Source organism: Hypanus sabinus, chromosome 7 (assembly GCF_030144855.1).
Source record: "Hypanus sabinus isolate sHypSab1 chromosome 7, sHypSab1.hap1, whole genome shotgun sequence".
NCBI classification, from domain to species: Eukaryota; Metazoa; Chordata; class Chondrichthyes; order Myliobatiformes; family Dasyatidae; genus Hypanus; species Hypanus sabinus.
This window is the reverse complement of record NC_082712.1, coordinates 130,500,557-130,519,451: the sequence shown is the minus strand read 5'-3', so window position 1 is coordinate 130,519,451 and position 18,895 is coordinate 130,500,557. Positions and strand designations below refer to the sequence as shown.

At 37.9% G+C, this 18,895-nt stretch overlaps 1 protein-coding gene across 3 annotated transcripts in view; it reads right to left on the bottom strand.

Annotated features, from left to right (window-relative positions):
* incenp (inner centromere protein) overlaps positions 1-18,895 on the bottom strand; it is a 40,494-nt gene that overhangs the window by 18,898 nt on the left and 2,701 nt on the right. For all 3 annotated transcript variants that reach the window (XM_059975616.1, XM_059975615.1, XM_059975617.1), the window contains exons 2-11: positions 18,064-18,209; positions 16,696-16,791; positions 12,420-13,096; positions 10,753-10,798; positions 9,690-9,731; positions 8,587-8,656; positions 8,373-8,499; positions 7,065-7,113; positions 2,760-2,877; positions 347-481 (exon numbers count right to left, since the gene is read on the bottom strand). In XM_059975616.1, coding sequence (XP_059831599.1) covers positions 347-481; positions 2,760-2,877; positions 7,065-7,113; positions 8,373-8,499; positions 8,587-8,656; positions 9,690-9,731; positions 10,753-10,798; positions 12,420-13,096; positions 16,696-16,791; positions 18,064-18,203 — 1,500 coding nt within the window. In that variant the 5' untranslated portion in view covers positions 18,204-18,209. The remainder of the gene's footprint in view (positions 1-346; positions 482-2,759; positions 2,878-7,064; positions 7,114-8,372; positions 8,500-8,586; positions 8,657-9,689; positions 9,732-10,752; positions 10,799-12,419; positions 13,097-16,695; positions 16,792-18,063; positions 18,210-18,895) is intronic.

Here is an 18,895-nt window from a genome sequence, read left to right as displayed (position 1 = left end):
TTGCAAAGGATACTTAAATATTGAGACCATTTGTCAAAGGGGTATTATTAACATAAATTTGACACTGAAACCTCAGACCTTTTATCATTTGACTAAATACTTTGTCAAAGTTGAGCTTTTACAGAAGAGAAATAGGAAAGCATTTATTGAAACCAACACCTTAGATGCTGAAAACTGATTGAGAATGAAATGAACTAAGACTGAGATAAAGATTACTCAGAATGCCAGTTTGAAGAAACATAAAAGGTCTTAGATTTATGAAAGATTACAAAGATGAGTTTTGAAAATATGCCTTTTATTTTTAAGTCTGGTATACAAAATTACTAAAGAAACAAATTGCTCCTACCTTGGGATCAACTTTCAGTGGAGTATTACGTTTTATGAAGGACTTTACTACCGTGCGGCTAACTGAAACAGGAGTCATCAGCAATTGATTCTTCTGGACAGTATGGAGGAAACTCTTGTGCTTTGGTTGAACCACCTACGGGAGTAAATTGTTCATTAGAGAGCCAGAATTAGATAACAAGTCAAAGTATTTTAAGGAACATTCATAAATCAGACTCGAGTTCAAAATATTAAATTTACAAAATTTGGGAAAAGGATAAGAAAGACCAAGATAGTCAAAGGCTGTCAACTGTCTTGTAGCAGGTTGACTTCAAGTATTAAATGGAGATAAACAATTTGGAAAGAAAAAGCAAAATACTAAAAAACGGTAAAGGACAGTCTAATAGTATTTGAATGACAGGATGACAGACACTAAATGACTACTGTATAAGTACATGGAGATGGCCTTCAAGGAAACTGTGTCACCCTTTACACCTCCAGAAGACCTCCCATGATTAGGCTAGGATTAATCAGGGGTTGCTGGGTGGTGCGGCTTGAAGGACCTATTCTGCACTTTATCTCAATAAATAAAGACAGATCTGTGTTTGGTACACTGGCCTTTTTGCTACCTTTTTCTTCATTTGATTGGAGCCCCCACTTGCCTTCACCAAACTCTAACCAATCTAGAGAAATTTTGTTTTAAGGTAAAGGCTCCCTTGTTCATTTAAAAAAAACCTGACAACTATTATGTGCTTACACACTATCCCCCTTCATTGTCTTTTTCTCACCTATGGAACTCAATGTATTATTTTCTTAAATTTTAATTTTTTTTCCACTTATTTCTTTATATTGCCACTCTACTAATTATACCATCAATGTTATTGCTTCCTCAGATGCATGTTAAGTTTTCAATTATTTCAATTCCTGCCACAGATTAGCCACCCACACTTCAGCCTTTTCTGTTTGCTTTGCAGGATTTCAAGTTAATTACTCAGGGCAATCGAAATAAGAATTAGGATTATCAAGTCTGTTGAAAGCACCAGACTCCAATTGGAACCAAAATGCAATGTGTAATTGTAAACGAAAGATTGTGCAGATGCTGGAAATCCAGAGTAACATATACAATGTGCTGGACGAACCCAGCAGCATCTATGGAAAAGGATAAAGAGTCGGCATTTTGGGTGGAGACTCTTTATCAAGACTGGGGGGGGGGGGGGGTGAAGAGGCCAGAATAAGGTGGTGGGGGGAGGAGAAGGAGGACAAACTGGAAGGTGACATCAGGTGAGGTGGAGAGTGAAGTGAGAAGCTGGGAGGTAAGAGGTGGAAAAGATAAAGCGCTGAAGAAGGAATTTGAACAGAAAAAGTAGGGGCAAGTTGGAGAAGTTACTGGAAGCTAGAGAAATTGATATTCAAGCCAGCAGGTTGCAGGCTACCCAGATATAATGAGGTTCTCCAAGTGAGAGTGGTGTCACCATGGCAGTAGAGGCAGCCACGGACTGACATGTCAGAATGGGAATGGGGATTGGAATTAAAATGGTTGGTCACTGCTGAAACCTGCTTGTTGTGGATGGAGGGAAGGTTCTTGACAAAATAGTCCATCTACATCGGATTTTATCAATGTAGAGGAGGCTGAACAGGATACAGTGTGTAATTGAGTGCAAAAAAGTTAATACACAGAATTGACTATTCCAAGGAAAGAAAATGACTGTCTAATTACAGAACAACCCTATTGACATAGAGGACAAGAAAGGACACAGACATAATAGACAATAATTTGACATTAAATACTAGGAAATGATACACACTTAAATTGGTCAGCAAGAGGTTGCCTTTTAAGCATTTAGGAAAATTATCTTGTTAAAAAAATATGTAACAGCTTTGAGGAAAAAAAACATCTTTGTGATTATGAGAGATCCAGTATACAGTAGAAATAGAGATGTGGTAGAAAGTCTATCCCCAGGATAGAAATTTCTGATAGTAGAGGCATAGGCACAAGGTGAAAGGGGGAAGTTTTAAAGATGTGAGGGGCAAGTCTCAGGCACTTCCAGAGGAGGTGGTAAATACAATATTATTTCATAGACATATGGGCAGACATGAACAGGCAAGGGACAGTGGGACATAAACCATTTGCAGGTTGATCGGGATTAGTTTGGATTGGCCTCATGGTTGGTGCAGGTCTGGTGGACCAGAGGGTCCAAAATTTAATTAAAAACATAGCGTCAGAAAAAGAAGAGTCAAAGGAACTGGAGTTGGATCTCGTCCTCAAGGCAAGTTCATGGAGAAGGCAGTTCATGCAGTGAAATAGCATTGGAAGTTTGAGTTCATAACTGGCTAGGCTACAAGTGAAGCAGTAGAAAAGGTGGTCTCAATTTTCACAAAAAAATAGGTCTTGAGCTCCCATATATTTCAGAAGGCCAGAACACTGAGAACAACACCTTATTAGTGAAGGGTGGTGGTGAAGGAGTCTTCTTTCTTGGCGGAGAATTCTCTTTTTCCAATTCCTCAGAATAATCATCTGAATTTGCCACTGCATACTTGTAACTTCGCTTCCGCCTAAGATATAATTAAGTTAGTGCTGCAAACAAGCATGACAATATAAACCTGCGTTACAAAAGACAATTGCAACTGTACTGTCAGATCCTGAATTCTTGATTGGCTGAGCATCATTAGCCATCATTAATCATGTATGCACACAGTAAAACAAAAAGAATTATACTGTGTGGTTCCATTAAAATTTTTTGAATTTCTCTTCTTTTTTGATCTTCTCATCTCTGTACAATACGTTAAGGAAACAAAAACTTTAATGAACTATCTTACCTATATTTATATATTCATCAACAAAAAACCCAATTGCTATCTCATTCCTCCCAAATGCAAGGTTACAACTACTTATCTCCTGGACCACTTAAAAATTTAGGACATTACTGTAGCACTTTTTTTCTTTATCACTAAGCAGCCCAAATTCAATTCTACATCAGGGAACAAAAGTGTGAATAGGTTTATTAATTTTATGTTTTAGGGTACAGAGGCATTAAGCTGTCAAACTGTGTAGCCATTTTAGGCCGGTCAATATACCACCTAACCCCCAAAAAATTGCAAAGAAATGTTTTATGATCGTTGATTGCACTATTCAATGTGGAGAACAACGTATCAAAAGTTGGACAATTTGACACACGGAAAGTCTCCAAAAATGACATCAAAAAACAAGATGGCCACCAGCAGAAAAACATCAAAAATCTGACTGATAACTATCAAACTGCAAGTTTTTTTAAATCTGATGTTTCAATGAATGCTCTTTTCACCAATGTTTTTCAAATTACAGTAGCTCCTGGAATGAAAGTTCCATTTGTACTGACATCATGACATAATCAAGGGACAACCCTGGTATTAAGTACCGATGTGGTGACACATAATATGCTACCTTATGGCTCCTCAGATGCATCCTCTTCTATCACTGGCTCTTTTGTCATATCATCACAGTTGCCAGCTTGGCAATGCCCATATGCACTGGTGCATTCCAGCCCATGCTTTCTGCAGGTACATTTAGCGTATTGCACCCTCCCAAACAGTTGCAGTGAATCATTTGAATAAGTACCTCTGGAGCAGAGGTACCTCTTTTATGCTTGGCCCAACCCCATAATCATTAAACACTACAGTGGTTCTGGCATAGTGTTTGACAGTGGCTGAGGTGTAGTTATCTGCAATTGAACTATCGGTGCACCCCTCCATCCATTTTAAGCAGTGCATAGTCCATCTAGAACATAGTGATCTGTCACTGGGACCGTCTGTGTGACAGCATTGTCCGATTTAGAGGTGACATAGTTCTTTAACACTAATGCCAGTTGTGGCTTATCCAGCTGGTGCAAGATGTTCTTTGCTTCAAATGAAGACATCGGATATGGACAGAGTTCATAGTTCATCACTTCGTCTAGCTGGAGATCACCTGTCTGTGACACAGCTAGGAACCTTTGGAATAACAGCACTGGATCTATGGTACAGTCTTCAGCAACTTCGACTGCCCTGCTGGATGCTAGTGTCTTGACCTTCGAACTCCTTTTGTGCGAATACAAGAAAACAGAGTGTCCGTCCATCTTCCTAATATTTCCTATCTAACACTTCCTGTCCTTTCCTATTGAGAACAGGTCATGTACATTGACATCTTTATTTGCATAAACCCCTGTGATGATGGTGCGTAATGATTTATCATATGAAAATGGCATGAAACAGTCCAGTTTTGCTGCAACTTTTTCCAAGGTCAGCCTTGTCTCTACTCACTCTGGAGCTGGACAACTCCTTATGTTGTTCATTTGTTGTGTAACTATTCACAGTCAGCTCTTGCATGACATGGTTGTAAGAGGATAACACAGTGGAAGACATAGTCCAAACTGCTGTCTGGTGCTCTGACATCCCACTTCCTCGCACTAGGCCCCCTTGGCTTTTTAGTGAGCGCATTAGTGTCTGTTCTATCACAAGATCAGAGCCAAGGCTAGCCCAGTATTGGTTGCTGTGTCTGATTACATGGAACCCAGTCCGGAACGTCTGATGAACCTCAGAGCTGTCATTCTCCAATGCATGCATCTTCTGGAGATAGAGACGAGCCGACATCAGATAATACGGATGGCCAGCGGCCACAAATTTCGGCAAGCAAGCTGGGATGGCACTGAGATGCAACTCCAATGAACCCATTTGATTGGGTGCAACAAGTGCCCTAGCAATCCCTACCATGTGCTGGTAGTTGGCTCACAGTGTGCTGGTTTTGGAGGTCCCCCCCCCCCCCCAGTTCATCCTTTTTATATCACAATTATGGCACTACCATTGTTAGAAATGGTGAAATATAGCAAACTAAGTCAGGTATGGGCCCGATTCTTTTCATTAGCAGCCATTTTTTTTTTAAACATCAGATTTTTTTGTTTTTTTTTTACTTTCCACGCTCCGTTTCTGTCTAACTTTTAATATGTTGTTCAGTATGCCAGAAAGTACAAGAAATGACCATAGAACTTTTTTTTTCCAATTTTTTTTGGGTAGGGGTACTTTGGTGTTATATTGACAGCATTATTTTCAGAGTGCTATGGCATTGAATGTACCTCTACGCACCAACACTATTTTCTTGCCATTCAGTGTACTGTTCCTTTACATTTGATCTCCAAAGTTCAAAACTTCACATTTGGCAGGTTAAACTCCATATGCTTTTTCTCCACCCACATCTCCCATATCTGGAACCGTTCTATATCCTTTGGCAGTCTTCTAAGCAAAGCACCACCAAGCTTTTATTTATATACTATATTTGACCTTGCCTGGTGTCTGCACCCACACCACATCCCCACCCCCTCACATCCCATCTTCTCTGTCACCTGTCTCACATCTCTCCCACAGTGTTCCACCCTCGCCATTCCCAACATACTTTGCCCCCTCCAGATTTACAAACTCACTGTCACTCCATGTTGACAAATAGAACAAAGTGCAAAAGTCTTGGCACCCCATCAACATACACATGTTTAAGTCTTTTTCACAAAATATGTATGTACATCTTGTTATATACTGTGTCACACGACATAGGCGATCATGTTTTTTCCATGACCATGGTTGTTCTTGGCAAATTCATCTACATGAAGGATCTTGACAATGGCCTTACTAAAATCCACAAAGGCAACATCCACAGCTCGACCTCTGTCTCCTCCTGGAAAATCTCAATCAAGGGACAACGTGTCTCTGACTAATTACTTACTGTCTCTAATTAAGCTAAATGCTCATAAATAGTCTCAATAATCCTTTCCTGTAATTTCCCTACTACTTACAAGAGACACACCAGTTTATAATATCAGGATTATCCCCATTTCCCTTCTCGAATAATGGATAAATATTAGCTACTCACTAGTCATCTGGGACCTTGCCTGTGACTGGAGAGGACATAAATTTCTTGTCAAGGTATCAGCAACCTCATCTTGCGTCTCCCTGAATACCCTAGAGAGTTACACTTTATTTTCATTACTATCTCTTTATTTATCTCCAAATACTCTGGCATATCAGCATGATCCACTCAGATCTTATCCTCTATGTACTTCTCTTTGGTAAATACTGAAGTGCTCATTTAGGATTTCACCCACATCCTGTAGCATCAAGTGCATGTTCCTTCCTTTATCCTGGAGACCCACTTTCTCCCTAGTTATCCTCTTCATTTTAATTAATAGAATACCTTGGGATTCTGTTTAATCCTACTTGCCAATAACTTTTCACGGCCCATCTTGGCTTTCCTAGTTACCTTCATGAGTTCTTTATAATCCTCAACAGCTCTGTTTGATTTCCTTTTCCTTGACTAAATTCATCACCTCCCTCGACATCCAAGGTTCTTTTACCTTGCCGTCCTTGTCCTTCCGACTGAAGCATACTGTACCTGTCCTGTTTTCTATGCATCTGGCCTTTAAAAACCCTCCATGTCAGATGTGGAATTGCTCAAACAACTTTTTTTTTAAAATTAACTCTCCCTAGTTCCTGCCTAATACTATCATAAATTGCCCTGCTCCCCCTCAATATTCTCCTTCAAGGTCCACACTTACCTGTGGCTACCTTAAAACTTGAGTTGTGATCACTGTTACCAAATTGTTTTTCCACCTTGATACAGTACAGCTCATCCTCCATTATAGTATCTATATATTGATCTAAGAAACCCTCCTGGAAGCACCAAACAAATTCTGCCACATTTAAACCACTTGCACCAAGGACCCAGCATTTCCCATACTTACCCAGCACTTTGGCAATCAGAAGAGCTCGATTTATCAGAATCACTGCTGTCTGCATTTAAAACAAAAGACAATAAATACTTGTCTTTATGGCAGTGTACTACAGCAGACAACTTTAAAATCAATAATGCAACTTCATACTCCACATTGGATCAGACAATAAAGGAAAAACAAACAATTTTCTTTCAAAAATATCACAAAATGTCAAATGACAAAAATAAGATTTCACCTTTTATTCACAGCTCGAGTTGTACACTAGAAAATGCTCTGATAAAATTCATTTTAGTTAGAACATCATGTTGCTAGAATTTGACATAGCAACATGAAAAACAAAAGAAATATGCAATACTAGTTATAATGGCTCAACAATAAGCAGGAAATTAGCTCACTTTTATTTTGTAAAACTGGTCAACTCCAGTGACTTAATCATTTTGGAAAACTAAGGTGTAATTAGGGACAGTCAATATAGCTTTGTCAGAGGAAAATTGTGCTTTTCCTTGATTGAGTTTTTCCAGGAGGTGATTGATGAAGGCAGAGCTGTGGAAGTTGTTTTTCTGGATTTTAGTAAGACCATTATCAAGGTCCCCATGGGGGAAGGGTGTGTGTTTAGAACAAGATCTGAAACTGAGAGTTCCTAATCTGTAATGCCAAGAAACTAAATTAATTTACTTGCAAAAGTTGAAGAATTCAAGCTTTCAAATTTCAACTTGAGGTGATAAAATCTTAAAATAACTCACATTTTAAAATCATTTATATAAACGTTTTATCCTTATATGCACTTATGCTCAAGTAAGACTACACTGATAATTACTTTGCACTACAATGGACTTTTTTTGTTCTTGTAAAAGTTGATTTCAAAATCTTAAACCTATTTTTCATGTGAATGCTGGTTATATGATGCTATGCATTCCTGTGATGCTACTACAAGTTAATTTTTCACTGTACCTCCAATACATGTACTTATGCATATGACAATAACTTGATTTGAACTTTAAAGAAAATTGTTATTCTTGTGTCTACCCTAAAGGAACCAGATTACCTGACTACCACTGAATTTTTACACTTGGGCCAAAAGTACTCCTTACTTTAGGGGAAAAAAAATTCAGCACTCTCCTTTTATTGTACATTACATTAAACAGGGTGTACAATTTCTATGATGTTACCAGAGTTAGGAATCCTTCCTGCTTGAGCTTCAATGTCCAATACAGTTTTAAATGAAATGTCGAGTAGAAACATGGAATCAGAAAATGGAGCTTTTCTAGAAAGTGGAAGAGAGCCTGCTGAGGGCATGAAATTAACCAAATTACAAACCTTTCTTCTGAATTCTTGGTGAACTTCTTGAAGATTGTGACTTAGCAGGTTCCACTTCATTCTCTGGTTTGCTAACGGCAAGTTTTGTAGCATTCCGTGTGTATCTGCGTTCTTGATTTTCAGTAATCTGTACAGAGCAAAGAAATTAGAACTACAATACTATGTTTCTTTAACATGAAAATGAGGCAAAAAATGACAAAAAAAAAATCATTACCAGTGTATCTGGTTGTTTCACCACTTTTGGCTGCTGAAGTTCAGGTGGGATGCTAGGAATCACTTCAACACTGAAATTACAAAAACAATTATCTATCAAGTTTCCTACATGGCACTTTGCAACTTCAGCTTGTGAATTATTCGATTCTTCAAAGCTACAAACTTTGCAAAAGACTAATCTCCCCTTTCATAAGCAGAAGTGAACAACTTAAGGTAGTAATCAACAGAAATGCTGCATCTGTCCATTTATCTCCACTCTCAGCTCCATTTAGGGAGCGAAGCACTCCTTCCAGGTGAGTGCAGATCTGTTAGGGGGGCCCACTACATCTGGTGCTCTCATTAAGGCTTCCTCTACATTGGAGAGACCCGATATAAATTGGGGGACCACTTTGTTAAGTACCTCCACTCTATCTGCAAAAAAGCAGAATTTTAATTCCTGTTCTTCTACCAGTTCTAGCATGTTGGTCTACAGCCTTCTCTTCTGCTACAAAGAGGCCACCCTCAGTTTGGTGGGGCAACACCTCATTCCACCTGGGTAGCCTCCAACTTAATGGCATGAACATAGATTTCACCAGTTTTGGGAATTCCCCCTCCATTTCCCCATTGTCCTCACCTGTCTATCACCTCCCTCTGGTGCCCCTCTTCTTTCCTCTTCTCCTATGGAAACTCTCTTATTAGATTCTTTCTTCTCCAGCTTTTCCCCTTTTCCACCCATCACCTCCCAGCTTCTTACTTTAATCCACACCCACCTGGCTTCACCTCTCACCTTCTAGCATGTCCTCCTTTATATTCTGTCATCTTCCCCCTTCCTTTCTAGTCCTGATGAAGTGTCTTGGCCCATAAAGCTCAACTGTTTATGCATTTCCATAGATGCTGCTTGACCTGCTGAGTTCTTACAGTATCTTGTGTATAAATAAGGTAGTATTCCTGCTTAATTATATTACAAGGTTTTTAATTCCAATGAAATCTTAAAAGCACAAAATGTGTACTGAAATCACTTAAGTTGTCTTACAACAGGATCAAACATGTAAGGTATCTTGCTTTAAAGCAACTACCATCATAAATATAACAATTTTTTTGCATTATTTACTATGTTTTACTTACATTTTTGAAGAATCCTCTGTAGAAACCTCCTTGATTTCACTGCTTAGAAAATAAGTAAAAATTTACATAACTATAATGTCCTGGCTAATATTTTTTTCAATAGGTACATTTAATGTCAGGGAAATGTATGCAGTATACATCCTGAAATTCTTTCTCTTTGCATAAATCCATGGAAACAGAAATGCCCCAAAGAATGAATGACAGTTAAAATGCTAGAACCCGAAGCTCCCCCAACCCCTCTCCCACACACAATCAGCAGCACAGCAACGACCAACAGAAAAAGCATCAGCACCCTTCCACTGAGCACTCAAGCGTGCAGCAAAGCATCAACAAAAATAAAATTATTACTGCAAGTTTACTCACCAGATCCTACTGTTCACAATTGACTTATGTTCACAGTATTGTTAAGTTAGCACTACAAGCTTTAGCTTAGATTTTGCACTAAAAGTCCAAAAGGTGGGAGCCTAATGACTTAAGAGATCTGCCTACCATTCTCCAACAAATTTTTCGGTTGTGACTACACTTAATTTCCTACACCAAAAATGATTTGCTTATTGAACAATCTCAAAATCTGTACATTTCACATTTTGCCAGAATTCTGGTCATATCTCACTAAATAATTCAAATTATAATGGTGGTAAAATGCTCCTCAAACTGGATATTTTCCATATAATGGCCACCGTAGTCCGGCATACTTCAACAGCTGTTAGCTTTTAAACTTAAAACCCTACAGACATCAGATTTGGATTTTCAGGAGCTTCAATGCATGTATGGCAAATCAGCTACTTTCAAATCCTGCACTAAAGAGCAGTTTTATTTTTAATGTAAAGATTATAAACTAAAAATTGCTTAGGTACTACACAATTACTAGACTAACACAAATTATTGTCCAAGACCAGCACCTCCAAAGAAAATCTCCAACTCAGAACACCATCTGCTGAAATATTCAGAAATTTTTCCAACTGGAAACTTCAGATAAGAAGGCATTTGGCTGCACCTCATCATCTGCACATGTTCAGATCAAACTAAGCAACAGATGTGCATTTCCAATAAAATTTCTTACCATTCTCTCTCATCAACTCCTTCAAAATTGTCATTGTTGTCTTGACCTAAGAGGAAAGCATATTACAAAACAATTGTAATCAGCTGAGTACCAAAAAAATTGATGAAAAGGATTGATCTGCTGTAATCAAGATTCAAAATCATCTGTGCATTAAATTGCTAATGCATGGACCAATAACTTACTGCAAGACTATACAGTGACAATTTGCTATTTTTTTTAAGTAAGTGGCTGCTTCCCACATCTTCTCTAACCAATAAATATACCACGAAATGTTGCTGTCTTCACTGACAAAACTGATGATGGAAACTCTCAGCCAGCCTCCCCATGACCCTCCCAGAAAATCAAAGTGCTTCATAAGGTGTATGCCCAAAGAATTCACAAATATTTGTAGACATGTCAGCTTTTACAGTGAACCTATCCTTAGATTTGTAAAGTTTGTGTTTACAGACACAGGGACAATGACTTTATTGCATAAACAGTAAAGAGGGCTTATACTGTTACTAACACTAAAATTATATCAAAGTATTCAGGTAGGTGTAAGAGACCACAGACCTTCATTAAACATTCCAGAGATGAGTGCACAGACTAGAGCGAGGGCAGGTCCTCAATAAATTTGAAGTTCACATTTAAAAATGAGGTGCTCTTTTGGAACACTGACCTCAAAGAGTTGAACATGATAGATGCCAAGAGGTTATGTGGCCTGGCCAAAGTATGAAACTAGAGCCAAAGTGCCATGGTAACTGTCTAGCAAGGTAGAATCAAATAGTGTTATTAAAATTCATTACATTTCAAGTGAGTCTCTACACCATTCAGATTCCTATACACAAACAGAATGGGACACAAGAGAGTTGCAATGAAAAATTCAGCTATCACATTAAATGCAAGAGACCAGATGTTTTATTCCTGCACATATACCTGATAAATTTAAATGCATCAGCCAGACGCTGAAGCCTTGTAAAGTTAACCCCAAATGCCATTTTATTGTCATTTCTATCACTGTGATCCATGATCCTTGCATGGCCATTTTGGGCAGGCATTGCAAGGATCAAAGCAATGCATCAGTCGGTGCTTTCTGTGACTGATTAAATCCTATTACTGAGACAAAGTATAGCTAGTGATTTAAAAAGGAAGCAATACGCATCGTCAGTAAAGGACTTGTTAAGAAAGGGCAATTGTGACAGCATAGTAAGACGGCAAACCAGGAATAGTTTATTTTCCTTCAGAAAGCAAGTAAAGGGGTTAATTTAATAAAGGTAGGATCAGTGCCCTGAATAAACTAAGGGAATTGTCAGGTCAAGTTAGGTCATAAAAATCAAAAGGCTAATTCAAATATTTTATACCTGCACGAATTGTAGCCAAGTCCCAAAATTCTAGCTATCCCTTCCCTTTAAACCATTCCGCAAAACATGAAAACTTGGCGGTTCCTTAATCCCAGTGGATTTCGTTACTGTTCCTTGATCATATACACCAGAGACAAAATTCTTGTCATAATAATCACTGCACATGTTGAGAAAATACAAATTTCTCTAATACTTTTAATAAATGTGAAATAATTTTTTAAGCAGCCAAGATTACCCAATATTAACACCTGTTAAGATACAATTGTCATCCTAGCTAGATCTAACATGAAAATATTGTACAAATGCTCTTTTCAAAATTATACTCACAACTAGAAGAATTTTGAAGCACATCCTTCCTGTTAAATTTACGCGATGATTTTCTCATAGATCTTCGTAGCATCACAGTCCGTTGAGTTTTCACCAAACTCATGCACTTCAACTGGCGACTGGTAACACTTCTTCGTACTGATCTACGCAAACCAGTAGGTGATACTTCCGTAACATTATTCAACTCCTCAACAGTTAAAGGAGATACATTCTTTATTTCATTTTCTTCATCAGTAACAGGCTCTGCTATTTTCACCTTTGTTGCAGTACGACTTGGGCTCCTGACAACAGGAGACAATATTTCCAAAGCCACTTCATGTGAAGGATCCAATTTTCCCTCACGTGCCTTTTGAGACAACTTGACATCTTCAGAGGCGTATGAAATTCGAGATAAGTTTGTCACGTGACTTTTCCCCTGCAATTCCATGACCTTACAGTCATTTGGTGACAACACAACGAAAGGCATCACACCATTCACTGGAACAATAGCTGATAGGTTGTTTTTGTCACTTTCTGGTTTTGCTATCATCGCTGCGCGTGTTGCTGAGCGGGTCAAACGCAGTGATTGTGTCTGCTCCACCATTTTGTTGCTGCCATCATCTTCTGTAAAGAGTCTAGTTCCCAGCTTCTTCCTCTGAACTGAAGAGCGCCTTAAATTTTTTCTGCTTTTAGAAAACCTGAAGGAATATTATTTAAATAAATGAAACCATTGTTGAATGCACAATTGAAACAATGAGAAATCTCCCAAAAGTATTTTTATAGAAAGTTAGAAGTATGCAGTATTATTAGGATTTGTTGACATTTGCAAGTTTGTACTTTCTTTAAACAGAATCAGAAACCTTCCTCCCTTTCTAAATACACTCACAGGAATCAGGTATGTCACAGCTCTAAAGGTGGACTGGAAATATTTCATCAGCCACCACATCCAAATCAGTTCCTGGTCTCACCACATATCCGTACCTGCATTCTTTGTAGCTCATTTCACTGGAAAACAAGCATCTTGCACCACTCCTGTCAATGCCTTCCATAAAAAGATGAGCAACTAATTTACCAGACTATGTAAATCAAAACACACGCCATCCTTTATGCTAAAAGAAAAAATAAAGAACTGAAGGTTTTGGAAATCTTGAACAAATTACTGAAGATACTCAGTTCAGACACCATCTCCTTCATGTCAATGACCTTTCTTCAAAAATGAAATTTTTAAAAAAATATCCTGGCCCTGAAGCATCTAAATGTTAAGCTTGTGTTTTCTAGTAGACTCCTAATCCACTACATACATCCACCATATGTTTTACAGTCATAAAACTACAGAACAGAAACAGACTTTTCAGCTAATCAAGCCAATCTGAACCATTTTATCTGCACCCAAACCAAAGCCATTCATATACCTATACAAACTTCTCTTAAACACTGAAACCAAAAATCACATTCACCACTTGCGCTAGCTGCTCATTCCACACACTAACCATCCTGAGTGAAGATGTTTTCCCTTAAACCCACACCTTTCAACTTTAACTCTTGACCTCTCGTTGTAATCTCACCCAACCTCAGTGGAAATGGCATTTTTACATTTACCCTGTCTATATCCTTAGTTATGTATACCTCTATCAAATCACCCCTTAATCGTCCGCATTCAAGGGAATAAAGTTCCAACCTATTCAATCTTTCTTTATAATTCAGGTCCTCCAGTCCCAGAAATATCCTTGTAAATTTTCTCTGTACTCTTCCAATCTCATTTACATCTTTCCTCTGGGTAGGTGCACACAATCCTCCAAATTTGGCATCATCAATTTTAATACAACACCCCAACTCCTGTACTCAATACAATGAACTATGAAAGCCAATGCACCAAATGCTTTCTTTATGACCCTACCTATAACACCACTTTCAATGAATTATGGATCTGTAGTCCCAGATCCTTTCGTTTTATTACAGCCCTCAGTACCCTACTGCACACTGTGTAAGACCTACCTTGGCCGGTCCTCACAATTGTCTGCATTAAATTCCATCTGCCATATTTCAGCCTTTTTCCAGCTGGTTCAGATCCTACTGCAAACTTTGATAGTCTTTCTCACTGTCCACTACACCCCCAATCTTGGTGTCATTAGCAAATTTGATGATCCAGTTAAGCACATTGATTCATATCATTGATATAGATGACAAGCAGCAATGGACTGAGCATCAATCCCTGCAGCTCTCCACTAGTCACAGGCCTCCAATCAGACAGCTGGTCATCTCCCTCTATTCTCTGGTTCTCTAGCAAAGCTAATGTCTGATCCAATGTACGGAGGGGGGTGACTGATAAGTTTGTGACCCAAGATAGAAGGAGATGAGTTATATAGCTCTCGTTACATGCACATGCAGTTCAACTCTTTGGGTATTTATGCAGAAAAGTTTGAAGTTAGCAATTCATCTCCTTCTACCTTAGGCCACAAACTTATCAATCACCCCTGCTGTAGAGACTTTTGGTCAAAGATCCATATGCTCTACAGCCGCTGGACTTAGTGTGTAAACGTAGGAGGGGATCATGTTGGAAAAATAAATGTGCTAGCCTTTCTAAAATTGACTCCTACCTTAGGCCGCAAACTTATCAATCACCTGTTATTACCTCATCCCAAATTCCAAGCAATTGAACCTTCTTGACCAACCTTCCATGTGGGACCTCATTAAATGCCTTGGTGAAGTCCATGTAGATGGCATCCACCAATTTGCCTTCAGCTTTCCTAGCAACTTCCTTGAAAAACTTGTATTGATCAGACATGACCTACAATGCACAAAGCCATGCTGACTATCCCTGATCAGTCCCTGTCTATCTATGCAGTCCCCTAGAATACCTTCCAATAACTTTCCCAATAATGTAAGGTTCTCTGACCTACAAGTTCATTGTTCATTCTTAGAGCATTTCTTTAAGCAGTGAAAGAACATTAGCTATCCTGCAATCCTCTAGCACCTCACTGTTACCAAGTATGAGCTAAATATCTCAGCTAGAGCCCCAGCAACTTCTGCATTTACTTCCCACGGGGTCTGAGGGAACACCTTGTCAGGGCCCAAGGATTTGTCTACCCTAACTTGCCAAGACAGCAAACACCTCCTCCTCTGTGATCTGTATAGGGCTCATGATCTTGCCGCTGCTCTGCCTCATTTACATAAACTGCGTCCTGAGTAAATACAGATGCAAAACAAAGAAAAAAATCAATCAAATCCACTTAGTCTTCCCCCAATCTCTTTTGGCTCCATGCATAGATTACCATTTTGATCTTTCAGAGGACCAGTTTTGTCCCTTGCAATCCTGTTTCTCCTAACACATCTGTAGAAGCCCTTAGGATTCTCCTTCACCTTGTCTGCTAGAACAACCTCATGCCTTTTTTTTAAAAAAAAAGAAAAATCAGGAGAGTTAAGTGTTCCCTTGCATTTCTTCAACTCTCAAGTACCTCATCCGTTCCTACCTACTTTCATTTACTTGACAACAGAACCTCCCATTTCTACCCTGCACATTCTAGGATTGAGCACAAAATTCTTTTGCCCCCATTTGCTGAAAGTTTTCTACACCCATTAATCAAATTTAAACTCATTGGCAGCCTTTAAGATTTTTAAACATTTCAACTAACACCATCATATTCTGTCTTTAAAACCAAAAGGCTTAAACTAATTAGAATATTTTACTACTGCAGCAAACCAAATACATTTTTGGTACATACCCATGATATTTTTAAAATAAGTACAAATAGTTTTTATAAACATTCATCAACCAGTGCATAACAAATGACACTATTTGCCAATATTCAAATGTTTTGAGTAATCTAAAAAAGTAGTGGGAAAAGCCACTTCAAAATTGAGTCATGCCTTTATGGATGTTGCTTACCGAATTATGATCAAAGCATAACTCGATTATTACTTGGCTGCTCATCCATCAATTAGAATCCAACAATAGTCATGATGTTGACAATGAAAACAATTATCCTTAATTAAGGAGATAAATTTGATGAACTAGACAGGCTATTATTCCCAGTATAGTAGAAAAAAATAAATGAATGAAGCTGAACTTTGCTTTCACTCACCACCAACCCTTCTTGGTTATTTAATTGCATTTGATTTGAAGATGCAATTCCAAATTAATCTAATGTTTAGCAAATTACTTAGAATTATTAGATTGCCTGAAGTTGTTCTAAACGAAAAGCAAAATTTAACACTTCAGGAAAAGCCAAGTCTATAAATCACATGAGTAATAGCTTTGAACTGTATCTTCTCCCATTAAGTACAATTGTAATGTTACCTTTTATTGTGATCACCAGCCACAGATGGACGTCTCCTGCGTCGTTTTCTCTCTGAAGGAGTCTTTGGCATCAATTCAGGCTCTGCTTTAAAATCACTGGAAAACAAGTTTTTGAGAAATTAGCTTCTAAGCTACAGCAATAAAAAACACCCCAGTTCAAATTTGCTTTTTTAAAAAAAATATTGTATTCTGTTTTTAACCTTGTTTTCTTTCACAGGATGAAGAGGACCCTTACAATCACATTCAGTTTTTGAATGAACTACATAACTCATATTAATAGAGAGATTGAACATATTATCAGATTCTGTTGATATCAAACAAAAGTGCTGCAATAAATGATAAACATTACTACTCAAGTTTTAAAAGTAATGGTGGTTCTTTCAATCTTAACTTTGGTGCAATTCAAAGAGCGTATTAAACTAATTCCTCAAGTTGCAATACTGACTGAATTTATAATTAAAGTTGATCACAAAAGGGAAGGGCTCAACTTCTAAATCTTTTAATCATTACATAAAACAATAGGTGTCAGATTTTTTTTTAAAAATGCTTCAGTTACATTAAAAATATTTTACCCCATTTTCAATTAATATGTTGATAATAGTATTAATGATCTGAGCAAAACATTGAATTGCTTACCTGATGAGTTGTGCCTTTTGTCTAAGTAAAATATAACATTGATATGCCAACATATACTACATTGAGCTTTTATTTTCTTGCAGGCATTTGCAAGAATATAAAGAACTATAACAGAATTTGTGATAATCTAAGTAACAAAGAAAGACAATGAGCAAACATGCAAAATACACGTCCTGCACACCATGAAAAAGTAAATAAAAAGCACTGAATCCCTGAAATTTGATCTGTAGGTTATGGAATCATTTCAGCGTTGAGGCGAGTTAAATTATTCACTCCACACTGGTTCAGTATAGCCAATAACCATTAGTAGCATGACTCCTATATTTCCTGCCAAATGGTAGTAGCAAGAGGAGACCATGGCCCAGATGATGGGAGTCCTTGAAGATGGATGCTGCTTTGTTCTGACTGTGCTCAGTGATGATAAGAGCTTTACCTGCGATAGACTGGTGGTTTGGTGGTTTCATACCAGCCCACGATGCAAATCAGACAGGATACCCTACTGAGATAATACTGCTTTCTAAAAAAAAGTAGCAACCAACTCAAAATCGATCTGGTTTTTCTTCCGTCACCTCCAGATCAGTACCAAAAAAAAAACAATTTTGAACACCGGAATCTTGACCAGCATCAATTTTAGTATAGCACTATTCTGTTTTTAGTTGCTACTAAAAATGCTGACCTAATAAAAGTTTAATTACAAAATTGATGATAACCACATCCAAGGGCAATTTTTACCTGATAAACATCCTCTCTGCCTCTTCTAAGATTTCTTTCAGCCATACCGTATTTTCTTTGAAATCTTCAATGATAGTATTGAGTTTCTCACTAAAATACTTCATGTTATCCGTATCCACCATTGCTGCTTTGGAAGCCATGGTGCCCTAAATAACAAAAGTAGAATTAAAAATTGATAGTAAGATGGCTAGAAAAAAATGACTTCAATGACCCAATTAGATTTAAAGTTGGAGTAAAGAAACTTTGCATATTATATCCATAATTATCCCAAAGGAAAAGAACCATTAGCCACTTACAATCATTCCCAGATAACCAGACCAGGCATAGTGATGGATAGCATAGTTGTTAGCACAACAGTTCACAGTACTGGTGACCCAGATTCAATTCCCACCACTGCCTACAAGGAATTTGTATGTTCTCTCCATGACCGTGTAGGTTTCCTCAGAGTGCTCCAGTTTCCTCCCACAGTCCAAAGACTTGCCAGATGGTAGGTTAATTGGTCATTGTAAAATTGTCCCATGATTAGGGTAGAATATTTTTTTAAAAATTGGATTATTGTGTACCCGAAGGGCCTGTTCTCAATTAAAAATACACTGTATCTCTGTGTATCAGATACAGATACACTGTATCTCAATTAAAAAAATAAAATAAACTGAAGGCAAGTTTGGTATTGAGGAGATCAGTTTGGTATTGAGGAGGCTATACAAAAGATCAGAGTGCTAGATCATGAAATGAGGGGGTCACAGAGAACATCAGCAAGAATAGAGATTTATTACAAATGGGGCATGTAAAATATTCATAATATACAGGAGTAATCTTAAACATTTAATGG